The sequence below is a fragment of the Copidosoma floridanum genome, unplaced genomic scaffold (assembly GCF_036245765.1).
Source record: "Copidosoma floridanum isolate Cflo_tuat_1 unplaced genomic scaffold, Cflo_Japanese_pri ptg000025l, whole genome shotgun sequence".
NCBI lineage: Eukaryota > Metazoa > Arthropoda > Insecta > Hymenoptera > Encyrtidae > Copidosoma > Copidosoma floridanum.
Genome location: NW_028321902.1, coordinates 2863121 through 2879212, shown reverse-complemented (window position 1 = coordinate 2879212; position 16092 = coordinate 2863121). Strand labels below are relative to the sequence as shown.

The window sequence follows — 16092 nt, the reverse complement described above, 5'->3', positions numbered from 1 at the left end:
GCAGTGAGCGTCAGTCCCGTGCGCCGACGACGACGGCTCTGCACGCGGGTTGTATATTACGCGAGGAAGGAGGAAGCACGAGAGGTGCGAGCTCAGAGAGGAGAGATAAGCGGCGATGATTAAGGGGCTCTCCGAGATTCCCGCCGCTTCTTCTTCCGTTTGCTCTCACTCGGAAATTTTTGCTTGCGAAATTTTTTTAAGATTTATACTTTTATGTTTTCCTTCCTTTTTTTTTTATTTTTTTGTTTTTCAGGAGTAAAAGGATTATATTTTTTTTATAAAGTGAACATTGCATCGTTAACGATAAAATTAACGCGGCGACACGAGACTATTTGCTGGTAAAGTGCAATAACAATAGAATGATAGTAGGCGAGTGGAATAAAAGGGAATAACACCGATAAAATCTTATCACGTGTGCCAAGCTTCGTTTCTTAGAAGTAATATTTCCAAGGTTACATGCTCTGCAATTTTTTTATAGTGTATTAAAAATTTTAGTTTTAATTCAAAAAAAATTTCTTTTTCAACTACCGACCAGAAATTATAAAAATTAATTTTTTATTTATTACTATTCATAACGCAGTATTTGAAACAATAATGCTTAAAATTTTTTTAATAACTAACTACTTATATGAAACTGAAATAAAAAAAAAAAAATTACTTTAACAAAATATTCTCTAAAAACATATAGCACTACTGTTTAATGGATATCTTTTATTATTGTATTATAGTACCAAAAAAAAAAAAAAAAATTTCTTTTAAGTTTTTATGTCACCTAGCACAAAAATAGTGCATTTACACATTTATGAAAAAAAAAAGTTATTTTTAATCATTATTTCAAGTAACCTTTAAAATGATTGTATCTGGAAAGCAATGTTACCATCATCAACTAAAATGAAAAAGAATAAAAAAAAGTCGAACCTATCTCGTTCTGCATTTCGTGCTCCTAAACAATCAGAACACACAAGGCACGCAATATATTCGCATGCACACGCTGCATGAAACCGAGCACGAAACAGCACATGTACCTACAACGAGCACCTTGAAACTCTCCGCAATCTTCCTACACTTTTTATTCCTCGATTTTCCTGCTATTTTTAAAAACTCATGCTGCCTCATATGCTACATTTTGTCAATAAAAAAATGATGACAAAGTACATTATACGTATGTATGAATACATGCAGATACCTATGCAACGGAAAAAAATAAAAAATAACGATACATGAATATTTCGTGCACCAGCACGTGGTGATTTAAAACTAATCTCTTCAATAATATAAAAATTCATTTTTAGTTCGGATGCTTATTCTAAAGGTGACACCACGATTATATTAATTTCAACACGACAATCATCATTAACAAAAAAAAAAAATCAATCGGTGAAGCAATCAGTCCGTGTAAAATACATTGGTTTCGCGCAAGCAAAGACTGCATTCAGTTTTTACGAAGGGGAAAAAAACGACGAGAGACGCGTGCAACGTGTAATATGCACCGGAGAAAAATCGATAGAGCACACACCTGAAAGCGTCTCGCCTTTTCTGCTCTTCACGGAAGGAGAGGCAGATAAATTCGCGCGGTAACATAATAGGCATATGTGCATGGTGTGCGAAGAAGAAGAGAGTCACGAGCCCGGCAAATGTGACTCACGTGAAGACGTCTCACACGGGAGCGCTTTTTCTTTCTCGAGAACACGTTTGCGTGTGTATAATATTTTAATAAGATTTCGTCGATGTAGAAAATTTCATGCAAATTTTGCGGTGGAAGAAAAAAAATATCGAAATTACGTCACGTAGGTCAAACGTACAAGTTTTTAGGAAGCATCTTCGAGCGTTGCGTCACCATGTACTTGACTATTTATATGTGTATACGGGACAGGTGTGTGTTTCGACACGTGCATGCATGCGTTTAACTGATGCTTTAAAACGTTGTTTTTTTTTAATAGGCAAACGTCGTCGTACAATAATATAGTGTATACTTTAAAATAATATTGAGCAAGATAATCGTGTGTATAAAAACGAGTGTTATGCACACATACTGATACAATTTGAAGTTTCTAATGATAAAAATTTTCCCATTTACTCGGTGTTTTAATCCTTTTAATGTGTAGTGTGAAAAGCTTTTACGTGAATGATTCATAATTTTTACAATTTTTAGTAGCAGTAATTTTGAAAAAAGAAATAGCTCGTGTGTGTGGTTTTATTTTTTTTTTATTAATACGACGTTTAAAAAACCCTATTCCACGCTTTAATGCATTATATATAATGATGTGTGGTCAGACTTGGACATGAGTAATTAATGAATTTTTAAATACTTACAAATAAATTGTTTTTTTTTCTTTTTAGTCTATTCACATCTATTTTTTCTAGAAATTAATTCGTTACTACTGATACGTATTTTAACGAAAATTGTTTCATCAAAAAAAAAGCAATACAATTTTAGACAATCATGTTTACTTTCAAGTATGTATTTAAAAAAAATATTGATACAATACTTTATTTTCAACTGTATAAACATATTTTTTTCTTCTAAATTGTTTTTCTTGTTCGAAACGTGATGTATTTTTTGTTAAAAAAAAAAGAAAAACATTAGTAGTTGCTATAAATAATAATAATAAAAAGTCCTCTATAATAATTATAATGCATTAAAGTAAAAAAAGGTAACAAAAATTGTTTGAAAAGAAAAAAAAAATTATATATTCATGCCCGTTAAAATACCTCATTACAGTGTGGAAATTTCATCACATATTTCAAAGACTTCTAGACGTTATTTTACGTGTTTAAAAATGTGACAAATTTTATTCATTTTGGTATATTATTTTACGTTATTTTAACACGCTCATTTTGACATTATATTACCTGCAAATGCTCGTGAAAATCGAGGGGAAAAAAATAGAGTAATCCTGTCCCATACAAAGGTAATTTCCAAGTCAAGAATAACGCAAGATGGAGAAAAAGAAAAAACAAACCATATCTCCAAAATGTTCTCAATTGTAGTTATGATTACAGCGACAATCAAATCCAATCTATATATGACACGCTCTTGCAGAGGAGCGCAAAACTTCATCAGCGACCCGTCCCAGTTTTCTCTCTATCCGCTGGAATTTCCACGCCGGGCTCTCCTCTCTCTCTCTCCTTACATATATATATACATCCACGCACTTATACACACGTCTCGCTCTATCGCAGGTATAATAAACAGAGAGGAGGTGGAAGAGAGACATGTAGAAACTACTGTCCCCCTTTCTACACGCGTTCGTCTGACAAGGCCTTTTCTTGCAAGACCACCGATCTCTTTTTTTTTTTTTTTAAATCTGATTTTCGGGAGCATCGATAGATCATGTGGCGCAATTTTTCTCATCATTTCACACCCTGAAAATACCCGCTAATTGTTCGCGTGTTTATTTATCAGTACACTGCGTGTGATATAATCTCGGCTATGTATATGGAGAGGCAGCAACGATTATGTTTGAGCACGTCACACGATTCATCATTGAATAAACACCCGTTAACACACACATCGTGTGCGTTTAAATAAAACGCGGCAATTAGTTTAATACGTGCACGTTTTATTCCGATTTAATCGGACGACATGGGTGGAAACGGTGTCTTTATCATCAACGTGCACATACATATAATACACACTTGAGATAAAGTTTTTCGTGCGTGTTGTTTTTTTTCCCCCTTGTGTTCGTGTTCCGTGCATGTATAATATGGGTGGGGCCATTGATAAGCAATGCATTCTCGTGTTAGCGTGTGTGGGTGTTTGGTGTACCGATTGTCCTTTTTTTTGTTTCTCTTTTCGTCTAGTTGACAAAGCTCTGGGTGTGTGCTCGCGCGGTTGTCGTTTGGTCTGTTGCTGTTGTTATATAATTTAGAGAGGGAAAATAAATACGGAAGATATTCTTTTTTTTTGTTAAATTCACGCAAAGTTACTGTTCCAAGTGTGTTTATTGAATTTTCAAACATTTAAATACAAAAATAATAGTCCAATATTTCGGACAGTAAATTAAATTGGCACTCTACAGTCTTTTTTCGAATCTTTAAATTTTTTTAAGTATTATTAAATCTAGTAGATACAGTAAAATATTTGATGTACCGTTAGTTTCATTATTTTTCAAGGGAACACTCATCAATACTATATGCTATTAATAAAAAATAAAGATGTAAATTTAAAAGCATTGCAATTGAATTTACAATAATGTAATACATTGTAATAAACACTTAATTTCAATTTTCACAAACTTATAATGCACGGTCAAATATTATTATTATGAAATAAAAAAAATCTTAATCTTTTGCCTTGTTGTACTGTCCAATAAAATTAAAATTTTTCAATAAATTGGATGATTACAAGGGCTTAGATCAGCACTGTTCTTATTTAAAGTATTCATTCATTGTATCCCTGATATCTTTTTTCGTGAATGCCAAAAGACTGTATGTATGTTGGTACAAGCTGTTATCATTAATATTAATTAATTATAGAATTGCGGTGTGCGAAAGAGGCTCTTTTATCTTACAATAAACATGTCATTCACTAAAAGCAGTAAACAATTTTTTCAAAACTAAATAAAAGAGTACATGTGGATAAACCTTGAATTTTTCTTTTTCAATTTTTTCAGATCTAAACCATACGGAAGTGACTTCATCATCGGAGATGGGCCGCATCAATATCTGCAACCGAGGACTCGTGATCTTGGGATAAATAAAAATACCAAAGACAAACAAAAGCAATAAATTAAAAATCGAAGAAAAAGAAAATGCGGGAGCGACCAGGTGTGGGATCCCATCATCATCGATAATTGACACGATGTCGACGATGGACCCACCCGATAGTTTTGTGCCTCGTATTTTTTGAAAAACTCTATTTTGTACACACATGGTTGGCGGTGATTGTTTGAGCGTCGCGAGAGTGCGCGTTTAAAGATTGGGAAAAAAAAGAGAAAAAAAAGAAAAAGAAAGTAACGATGTCGTTCCTGTCGAACCTGAAGAAAGCCTTCCACTTTGGCGGCAATGAGGCTAAAAAGAAGAAGCTCTACAATAACATCAAGATGGACGTCAATCCCGAGGAGTTTTGGGATATGATCGGAGAGCTGGGAGATGGCGCTTTCGGGAAGGTTTACAAGGTAATTTTATGAGATAATATGTAGCTAACTTTTTTTTTTACAATTGATTGGAGATTCGAACTCGGAACCCCTACCCTTTGAGACTAAATCAGATGATTTTTTAGCAAATTTATTTTTGGTATGCTGCATTAGTTAAAGTCACTAATTTGGGATGAAAAGTGTTATACTTTATTTAGTGGCAGCTCATGAAATAAAGTTGGCAGAATTGCGAAGGGATACTTGAACAATTTAAAAAAAACATTTGCTAAAAAAAAATTTTTTCGTCTAGTACGTAAAGCACAGTGCTTAAAGAAATTTTTTTTAACAAAAAATGCATTAAAAACCAAAAGAAAAAATAAATTTAAAAAAAAATAGTGTTTAAAAGAGTACACAAATATTAAATTCCAAATACTTTACAATAAACTTTAATATCTAAAATTTGTTGCTTTAATGTAACAGAAATAAAAAATTTTCTCACGATTGCATTTGTGAACGGTTATGAATAAAAATATTTTTCAGTAAAAAGTTCACTTTATTTGGAAAAAAAAAAAATTTCTTTCAAAATGCTTGAAAAATCCATTTAAGTATTGTATCCAAGTGTGGTGGTCATAGTGTATATGGTATCCAGAAATTCACTGATTCGGCAACGACCTAATTTCAACATCAAAACCAGTGATTCAGACTTAGAGAGTAGACTAGTATAGAGAAGGAGCTTCGGGAACTATATATACAGGAAAAACGTGTATTTATGACTCAAGAAAAGCTTAAATAATTTTTTACGTTTAACCTTTTCTCTCAAACTAAATTAGTTAGACTCCACTTATTTGCAGTAAATATATACACTGATGATTGAAATTGTTAAAATCAGTAATATTATAAATTTAACTATTGAATCGATGTATTATATCAGCTGCACTGCTTTTGTTATTAGAGTACACTGATGAAATAACTTAATTCAATCAAAATGGTTATTAAAAAATACATGGCACATCACTAAAAATACCTCTGTCTCATTACCTCTACATTACTCTTTGTAAACAATAAGAGGTGAAGGTTCGTCGTAACGTATATTATTATCATTATTGTTGTTGTTGTTGTTATTGTTGTTATTATTATTAGCGTTATTACTGTTATTTTTATTATTAAATCAACTTGAAATGCAAAGCAAAGTAAAAAACGTGAAGGAAGAGAGAGAGAGAGAGAGAGAGAGAGAATTAGTTAGCTGTAAGGCTTCGTAATTTAATATGGTTAACATGCATAGGGTAGATGACACAATAAGAAGGGGTGGGAAGGAGGGGGAGCTGGATTACGGCTTACGGCAGTGTTCTCTTCCGCATCGCTAATTTTCTCTTGTTATATTTAGAATTCATGCATCTATACCTATATATTTTCAGAAGTGGCAATGTTTTTAGATTTACATTCCGAAAGAGATAGAAAAATTTTCCCTTTGTTGATTCCCAAAGATCTGATATTTTTATACATAAAATTTTGACTTTAAAAATGCCCGTTATTGTATTTTTAAAAGTAATAAATTGCTCATAAGTCGGAAAAAATTGTTTAACTTAACGAAAAAATGTCAAGAGATTTTTTTTTTCTCTTCAATTGACCCAAAAAAATTGTATATAAAAATAATAAAATTGTTTTCGTCATCAGGAGCAAATTTTTGAAAATTGTTGTAAAAAAAATAGTTTTAAGAGATTTCCACCTGGAAAATTTAAAATAAAAAATTTTATCTCACCAAATGTGCCTGTAAATTTGCAACTCATAAAAGGAACAAGACGATTTTGCTTCTATATGTATATTATATATTTTTTTTTTAATTTTACGTTACATTAATTTGTTCGGTGTATTTTGATTTCATCGGTGTTGACATTGTACATGACTTCTCGGATTCATACGCATACATGTATATGAATAACCAATGGTTATAAAGTCACGGGAGACGTTGACTGAGAAAAATTCGACGGCAATCGCGAGCGAAGGTCTGGAAGGAGCACGCGAAAAATAACCCGACACTTGCCATTCGGCAAATCAATTAGTGCGGTGATATAAATTACACGATTTGTGATTTCGGAGTATTTTTCTTTTTGAAACGTATATAGGCATATATTTAGCGAAAAAAATCATTCACAATCATTTTTTTATATGATCCCATGTGTATGTTTTGTGTACATATAAGAATTTTTCTTTAATGACTGATTGACGTTGTGATTATACATAACAAATATTTCAGTCATGAGAATCAGAGTATAGCCGTGTGTCAGATCCAAGTGTGACTAACCCTGAGCTTTTATCTAATTAAAAAATGGCTTTTGTCACACGCCACGGCTTTGCTTTTAACTTTGCGCGACTGTGCGTGTGCGTAATCGGAAAAATTATTGTTTGCACTACTCACTCATTGCATTCACCGGTGCAGTGCAACGTTTCTCTTATCCGAAGCTTTTTTTATTCGCTGTGTGATCAGTTGGGCGAAATCACGTGGTTTTTTTTGGTGGGATTTTTTAAAAATCAATGGCGTCGACGTGTAGTAGTAAAATATTGGTAGAAAATAATTTTATAATTTTAAAATGTAGTCTTGTTAGCTTAAAAAATAAGTTGAGCAAATAATTTTATCCAATCAATGTTAATATTTAATTAAATTATACGCAGCAGAGAATTGTATTTTGTAATTTTATAACAGTAGTAACATACGTTTTTATAAGAAAAAATATTTTTAAAGTATCACCTATCCATTGTTAAAAAAAATGAGCTAAAAATTTTAAGCAAAATTCAGTTCTCTTTGACTAGTGCAGTCTGCTATTGATTAATAAATTATAAAAAAAACTCCCAAGTAACACTATAAAAGTAGTCATAATAATGTAGATCAGACGAAGCGCGTATAACGTAGTTACTATGTAAAAAAATACAAGTTTGTTAAAAATAATATTTTATTAAATCAAAATTTTTTTTTTTTTACTTACAAATTTCTTATTTAATTGTATAAAATGTTGTTTTAAATCGACCAAATTTTTTTTAATTAAAAGAAAATATTTAACGGAACGAGGGTAAGGAAATTTTCTTTGATTCAAAGAACTGGTTTGCTCAGCACAGTATTAAGTACTTTTTACTCTCGAAAAATGTAAAAATAAACAAGTAAATAAAGTTATTGACGTGTAATCAAACAATTTTTTTCGATTTGTAAGGGGAAGAAAAAAAAAAAAAAAAGTTAATAAAATTGTTGACGTATAATCAAACAATTTTTCTCGGTTTATCAGAAAAGAAAAAAAAAAAAAACGAGATCGTAGTAATTGAAATGATAAACACGTTGCATTATTTTTCAGGCCCAACACAAACAAACGCATCAGCTGGCTGCTGCAAAAATGTGCGCGCTCGACGGGGAGGACGATCTCAGCGATTTCATGATCGAGATCGACATCCTGTCAGAGTGCAAGCACCCGAACGTCGTTGAACTGCACGAGGCTTACTTCATCGAGGGAAAATTATGGGTAAATTTTTTTTTTTTTTTTGTTGGAAATGAATAAATAATTTGAAATAATATTTTCCCTCGTTGCGCAGATGCTGATAGAGTACTGCGACGGTGGTGCCGTGGATTCAATAATGGTGGAGTTGGAGAAGGCGCTGACCGAGCCCCAGATAGCCTACGTTTGCCAGCTCATGTGCAAGGGCCTCATTTTTTTACACAAGGCCAAAGTCATTCACAGGGACCTAAAGGCCGGTAATGTTCTACTCACTATGGCTGGAGGCGTGAAAATCGGTATGTAGCAACTTACTTTTTTTTTGCTTTTTCAATCGATCGATTGTGTAATTATTTGTTTGTTTGCTTTGTTTTTCAGCGGATTTTGGCGTTTCCGCGAAAAACAAGTACACGTTGCAAAAACACGACACGTTCATCGGCACTCCCTACTGGATGGCGCCGGAAGTCGTGCTGTGCGAAACGTTTCGGGACAACCCCTACGATTTCAAGGTAAAAAGAAAAAAAAAAAAACGAGACTTGTCAAGTACTTCAAAAACAAGCAAAATAATTGAATAAATCACAAAATTCACAGGTCGACATATGGTCGTTGGGCATCACGTTGATCGAGTTCGCGCAGATGGAGCCGCCGAACCACGAGATGTCGCCGATGCGCGTTCTCCTCAAGATCCAAAAAAGCGATCCGCCAAAGCTCGAGCAGCCAAGCCGTTGGAGCAAGGATTTCAATGACTTCATAGCCAAAGCTTTGACGAAGGATCCATCCACGAGACCCAACGCCGAGGAACTACTGAAACACCCGTTTGTCAACCGAAATCTCGATTCCAAGCCGATTCGGGATCTTTTGCTCGAGTACAAGGCCGACGTCGTTGAGGAGGAGCTCGTCGATGATGACGCTGAGGTATGCCTTTGTCAACGTATTTTTTTTTTTCTCTGGTATTACATTTGGGATTCATGGTATTTGGGATTCAAGAACATTATTTTCAAACCAAGTGCATGCACAACGATTTTCCAGTCATTGAGTTCTTTTTCATATACTATATACTAACAAAATTTATCTCGAGCCACAGTTTGTTTTCCTGTGTCGGAGATAACCATGTAATTTATCTTTTGGCGAGGATATTCACCACAAGAGCATTAATCTATTCTGTCCATGTGTTGGTCTTTCTTTCTTTTTCCACGCTTACACGTTAGAAGGCCAAAAAGGCGAAAAAGCACAGAGAACAGTACCAGCGGATCGGTAAGCTGCTACCCGGCGACTCGATAGCGCTATTGACAAAGAGTCAGTCGGTCATGTCCTCCTGCTTTGCCTGCAAAGTACATTGCGTGACGAACGACACTTGAACTTACGTATCGCTGTGTTGTTTGTTCCTTTATTTTACAATATACATCATATATATGTATATATATATATTTTTTTTTTTTAATTTCCATATGCGTATACGTACGTAATTAATTGCATAATATTTGTTTGCCAGGGAAGACGATTATTTTTCAAATAATTTTGGCCTAAGTAGTTTATAGGCACAAACACACTCACATATACACATACCCACAGACTGATGATACGTTTCTATTAATAATACACATGATAGCAAACAACGCATAGCTTCTAAGTGTAATCCGAGTATAACAAATATTTATTCTTGTCAATCAAGTATTTTGTAATGACCATTGATCAGTATTCCGACGATAGTCTCTGTAGATTAAGCACGTACTGTATTTAAAAAAAAAAATTTTTTTAGTTTGAATTCTTGATACACATTTGTTTATTTTTTTTTTTGTTTTTTTTTTTTTTTTAATATCACAGAGTGTGGACGTGTTTGTCTTCACATCCAAAGAAGTGAACACTTGTCTTTGTTGCAAAAGACGTTTTTGTGATTATTTTTGATAATAACAAGGTCAAGTAGATATTAATTAAATGTAACTATAGGAAATTTATATTTTTAATCTTTATTGTGTGATACATAAGGCTGCTGCGCTTTGAAAATGTTTTACATCGAAGCATACATTCAAGACTTTCATTAGAGTTTAGGTAATAGAAAGACGCATGTGATAGTTGAAAAAAAGTTTTAACGGTTTTAGAAAATTTTGTTTTCGTTGAAAATGATTGTGATAAATGAGCATTTAGTGCGTTGATTATGAGAAAAATTTTATATTTTTAATCCGACGAGTGAAAACACCAATAAATTTCGAGAACGAAAAGCAACTTTAGTCGACACATGATCTAGATAAAGTATATACACATAGGTATTGGTACGATAAACAAAAAAAATTCAATCCACTTGATCGATAGTTGCATGATTAAAAATCTTAGGAAGAAAAATCGCCTCCTAATTGTCGGCACACCCCACTTGCCTTGTAAAAAAGAACTTTTCAAGACTACAAAAAAGTGTTGGAAAAGTAAAATAATAATATTAATAATAAAGAAAAAATTTGCTTAACTCCAAGATTTCGGTAGTTGCTATTGATATTTTTTGTATTCTCCTCCCTCACACTTTTATCCCACAATTGTAGACTAGATTTTCCTTTTTTTTCATACTCCATAGCTAGTCATTAGATTTTATTTGTTATACAAATCCGCTGTTTATTTTTTTTTCCTATAAAAAAAAAAAAGACAAAGGCAGGAATACTCAAACATATGATATTTAATTTGAAATAACCAACCTGATGATACTTAAAGAAATAAATACGAAGACAATCTTTCTATGAATGTACTGTTGTAATTGAATGATTTGGCTGTGCATGCGGCTCACCTGGGCCTCGCCAGCCCCATCAGCCGTGCGTTTGCCAGGTTAGTGAGCTTCAAAGATGCTGTTAAAATCTGGGTATACTTATTGTACACGTGTGTGTAATTTACTTTATACATTTTTTTTTTTTTTAGTTTGCTCTAGAGACATCCCCCGTCAACTTTATATATATGATATATGCTCGCAGGCTACTTATTTCATCTTTCCCATACTAACAAAATTTTTGGTGCATGGCTTTTCGTATCTTATAATCAATGTGTACATGTACATGCTACATCTGTTGTGAGGATTAAAATTTCATGCATCTTTTGTCCACGTTACATTTTACTCTATATAATCACACCGGGTAACCATTACATTGCACATGATGTACTATTGTCTCAAAAAAATTTCCATTTCAAATGTAATTTCATTTTTTTGTACTAACAATCTATTATGAATTTCTGTTACCCCAATTGGTTTGAACGCTAGTTGTTATACCAACTCTATCAACCCAAAACGGAGTCTCCTTACAGTGACGATTTTTATAACTTTCAGGAGCAACGCACGTCACAAATTCCCCTGGAATTGGACCAAATCGGAGATGACTCTGCCTCTGTTCGCAGCGACAATGACGCCAAAGGTAATTGAACACCCCGTAGGGATAATCTCGATTCTATTGACCTTTTTCTCCCATCACCAGTTGCAGACAAAGAAAACGCAGCGCCAGTCCCGGCGACAGCCGCCAAGAAGGAGGAGAGCAACAAGCGTGAAATCGCCCGGGACGGCGAAAAGGAGGAGCGCAGCAAGAAACTGCGCAAGGCCGACTCCAAGGAGAACATACCCTTGCCCTCGGAGAAGAAACCAGTGAGTACACGTCCAAACTACCCTATCTCCGGTTCTTGTGTTCTCGTTACGATTGAAAACCATTTTTATTTCTAGGCTCCAAAGCCCCCGGTGCCAACACCCAGCGAAGCAAACACCGAGCGACGGTTCGCCCAGCAAAAGGGCCCCGCTCCACCGCCTCCGTCGATGGCCCGCCACGAGAGCAAAACCGACCTGAGCCAAGCCAAAAGCGAGCCCAAACCAAGTGCCATAGACACCGTCAACCACCAGCAAGCGCCTCCAGTTCCGACCAAAGTGACCGACCAGAAACCACCAGTGGCCAACAAGCCCGAAACCACCGCCGTCAACGGCGAGGCCAAACGGCGCAGCTCGTCCGAGGGCAAAAAGCCCCCGGTGACCCCCGAGAAGCCCAGCCTGGCCAAGATGCACGACACGTCGAGATCCCGGAGCGTCGAGGGCAAGCCCAGTCCGGCTTCCAAAAGCAGGCAACAGCCGAGCGTCGAGGAGAAGCGCAAGTCCGCGCCAGTCAAGCCCGTGGGAAGCATCGAGGACTGGCAGCTCGACAAGAAGAAAAACAGGTGAGGTGACGACGAAAAATTGTCGACCTTTGGCTGTGAGCGTAAGGGGGATGATAATTTGCAGACGCGAGAGGCAATCGTCGCGAGAAGCGAGCCCGGTGGACAAGAGGAGGGCGTCGAGCGGCAGTAGCAGCGGCAGCGAGAGCCGGCGCAGCCTCGAGCAGAAGCGCAAGTCCGTCGAGGACAAGCTGAACATCTTGCTCGAGAAGCAACAGCAGAGCGTCCTCAAGCGGCAAGTGTCCCAGGACTCGTCGTCGTCGTCGTCGTCCTCCTCGTCGGCGCAACAGTCGCCCAAGACCGAGGAGAGCCCCTTGAAGTCGACCTCGAGCTCCAACGACACCACCAAGATGGTCATTAGCTGCGAAGAGGACGAGGAGAGTAAGAGCAGAAGCGGGAACTCGTCGCGCAACGACTCGCTCGACAACTTTTCCGATGACCCCGAAGCCCACCGCCCACCCACCAGAGTCGCCGAGGACATGGTCGACAGGGCGAAGGACAAGGCCCCTGGTGGGGTCAACGTGTCTGTCATCACATCGACGCCCGTCAAGAACAACGTGTCGAGAAGCGCCAGCGGCGACAATATCGTCGTCATCACGGGTCGGTGTCTTTTTTTTTTTGTTCACCCCCTACCACATTGTAGAACCAAGGTGTAACGTGTTCGTTTCGAACAACAGGCACGGATAACGAGCACCGGGCCAACACGTCGACGACGGTGCGCATAACAGCCGAGAGCCCCGACCCGTCCAACAGCCTTGCGAGCAATGTGAGCCAAGTGACGGTGGTCACGACCCACCCGCCTGTACTGATCGACGCCACGTCGAGTCCACCGCCACCCAGGCGCGCCTCGTCCGAGGTCGTCATCGTCGCCAACGAGACTAACAAGACACAAGTGAGTTGTTGTTTTTTCGAGCTCCTCGAGTTTTTTTGGTAAACACGAGAAAATTGCGTTTTCCCAAAGGTGAACGAGAGCGCAGTGGAGGACGACGGCTTCACCAGTCTGGACAGTCTCGAGTACACGCCGCAAGAGCAGGCGATAGTCATAGATCAGTCGGCGAGTAACGGGAAAAAGATAGGCAAGCGGCTGGACGAGTCCGAGGTCGTCATAGTCAGTCCGATCGAGGATGAGCAGCAGCTGTTGCTCGACACTAGTCACGTGTCTGTGGTCACCGTCGGTGACGAGCGCGAACAGGTCAAGGATTCGTCGGCCCTCGGCACCCCCATCCCCGAGAACGACAGAACACGGAAACTCATGAACGGACAGGTATGTGTTTTCTTACGTATTTTTACGAGCTGTCCATGCCAAGTTGTTTAAACATACGTGGGTGTGTTTGCGTAAGGTACGACAGACCCTCGAGCAGTCGTCGACTGGCGAGACGACGACACCGTTGAAAGCTAAAGACTCGTCGCATCGCAATCAGAACCAAGTGCACAACAAACAACGCGTGTCGCCGGATAGTTACGAGGGCTCGTCGATACGTTGTTCTCAGAGCGATTCAGCCTCGACTCGCTCGCACACGCCGAGCAAGAGCATCGACCGGTCGGACGCCGAGTCCATATCGACGACCATCAGCCAAGACAGCCGTGGCTCCAACAAAGACGCCAACAACCACGCGAGCAACAACAACAACAACAACAACAATAGTAGTAGTAGCGTAGTGACGACAACAACCGGCGTTGTCGAGAACAATGGCCATCACAGGACAGAGTCGAGGCAGTCGACCGAGATGGACGAGGAGGTGGTGTTGCGCAGAAAGCCCGAGTACACCCGCGAAATCCCGAGGCGGACCAAGGAGGACCTCGAGAGGATACAGATGATGAATCTAAAGAAAAAGACCAGGAAGCGCACCCGCAAGTTCGAGATTGACGGCGTCGTCGTTACGACCACGACTTCCAAGGTACGTTGGTTGGGTGTTGCTGTTCTTGTGTGTACGTTGGTAACGAGTGCGTTGCGTGTTTCGCAGGTTATTTACGGAGACGATGAGAACGGAAAGTTCTACGACGACCAGATATTCCGGAAGCAGGAGCTGCGGGAGCTCAAGATGTTGCAGAAAATGGAGCAAAAGCAGTTCCAGGATCTGGCGCAGAAGGCCATGTTGAACAAGGAACAGTCGGAGAAGCGGAACGAGCAGGAACGCCAGATGCTGGAGCGCACGGCCGAGGCCGATCTCGAGGCGCTTCTGAGACAACAACGCCAACAGTTGGAACGCGCCGAGGCGCAACAGGAGGCCGATCTGAGGTTGGCCTCCAAGAAGATCAGAGCCGAACAGGAACGAGAACTCAAGCAATTCCGCGAGGGCCTCAAGCAGGACCTCAGGCTGCTCAAGCAAGAGGTCGACCTTATGCCCAAGGTAAGAAACTTTTTTTTTTTGTTTTTATCGTATAGTTGTAACCGACGGCGACGCGTTGCAGGAGAAGCGCAAGAGCGTGTTCAAGGTGCGCAAGGAGAAACTGGAAGCCGAGCACGAGGAGCGGGAGAAGCTCTTTCTGGAGAAGCTCAACGAGAGCCACGAGACGTCGCTGCGCCGTCTTTCGGACGGCCACCGGGAGAAGATCGCCCTGATGGAGCGCCAGTTTCTACAGCAAAAGCAGCAGCTGCTCCGGGCGCGGGAGGCCTCGCTCTGGGAGCTCGAGGAGCGCCAGATCCACGAGCGCCAGCAGCTGCTCAAGCGTCAGCTCAAGGACATATTTTTCCTGCAGCGCCACCAGATGCTCATTAGACACGAGAAGGAGCTCGAGCAGATGAAACGCATGAACCAGCGCAAGGAGGAGGAGCTCGTCAAGCGCCAGACCATTGAGCGGCGCAACTTGCCCAAGAGGATTCGCAACGAGATGAAGGCTCGCGAAATGATGTTCAGGTGTGTTCATGCTCGCAACAAAAAAAAAAAAAAAAAAGGAAAATTTGTCTCGATGGTGATGAAACTATGCTTTGTTTGCAGGGAGTCGATGCGCATCTCTATATCGACCGCAGTGGTGACGGATCCGGACGACGAGCGCGAGAAGCTCAAGAAATTCCAGGAGAACGAGAAGAAGCGCTACCGGGCCGAGCAGCAGCGCTTCGAGCTGAAGCACTTGCGCCAACTCGAGGAGATGAGGGCGGCGAGCGACGCGGCGATCAAGGAGCTCGAGCAGCTCCAGAACGAGAAGCGCAAGATGCTCCAGGAGCACGAGATGATCAAGCTCAAGGAGAGGGAGGAGGCGTACGGCCGGGAACTCCGCGAGTGGAAGACTCTGCTGAAACCTCGCAAGCAGGTACGCAAAATTTCAACACATCGGGGTGGTGGCTATGCTGGCGTTTTCGTTGCTGATGCCGGGCTTTGAATGTTGCCGTGATTGGTGCACAAGTTATGCGCATTCAAAGATACATCCTACGT

General features: G+C 39.3%; 1 protein-coding gene across 10 annotated transcripts in view; it reads left to right on the top strand.

Moving 5' to 3' along the window:
- The window catches only part of Slik (Sterile20-like kinase), a 29175-nt gene that overhangs the window by 7378 nt on the left and 5705 nt on the right, over window positions 1-16092 (top strand). For 8 of the 10 annotated variants that reach the window (XM_089595333.1, XM_089595328.1, XM_089595327.1 and 5 more), the window contains 15 exons: window positions 4617-5120; window positions 8420-8584; window positions 8655-8853; window positions 8933-9063; window positions 9146-9469; window positions 11856-11940; window positions 12001-12164; window positions 12240-12721; window positions 12786-13318; window positions 13396-13610; window positions 13680-13982; window positions 14059-14616; window positions 14683-15069; window positions 15131-15576; window positions 15658-15970. In XM_089595333.1, coding sequence (XP_089451459.1) covers window positions 4962-5120; window positions 8420-8584; window positions 8655-8853; window positions 8933-9063; window positions 9146-9469; window positions 11856-11940; window positions 12001-12164; window positions 12240-12721; window positions 12786-13318; window positions 13396-13610; window positions 13680-13982; window positions 14059-14616; window positions 14683-15069; window positions 15131-15576; window positions 15658-15970 — 4464 coding nt within the window. In that variant the 5' untranslated portion in view covers window positions 4617-4961. Of the gene's footprint in view, window positions 1-4616; window positions 5121-8419; window positions 8585-8654; window positions 8854-8932; window positions 9064-9145; window positions 9470-9762; window positions 9809-11855; window positions 11941-12000; window positions 12165-12239; window positions 12722-12785; window positions 13319-13395; window positions 13611-13679; window positions 13983-14058; window positions 14617-14682; window positions 15070-15130; window positions 15577-15657; window positions 15971-16092 lie in introns of those variants that run through there. The other 2 variants (XM_014355970.3, XM_014355969.3) reach the window with 2 other exon arrangements.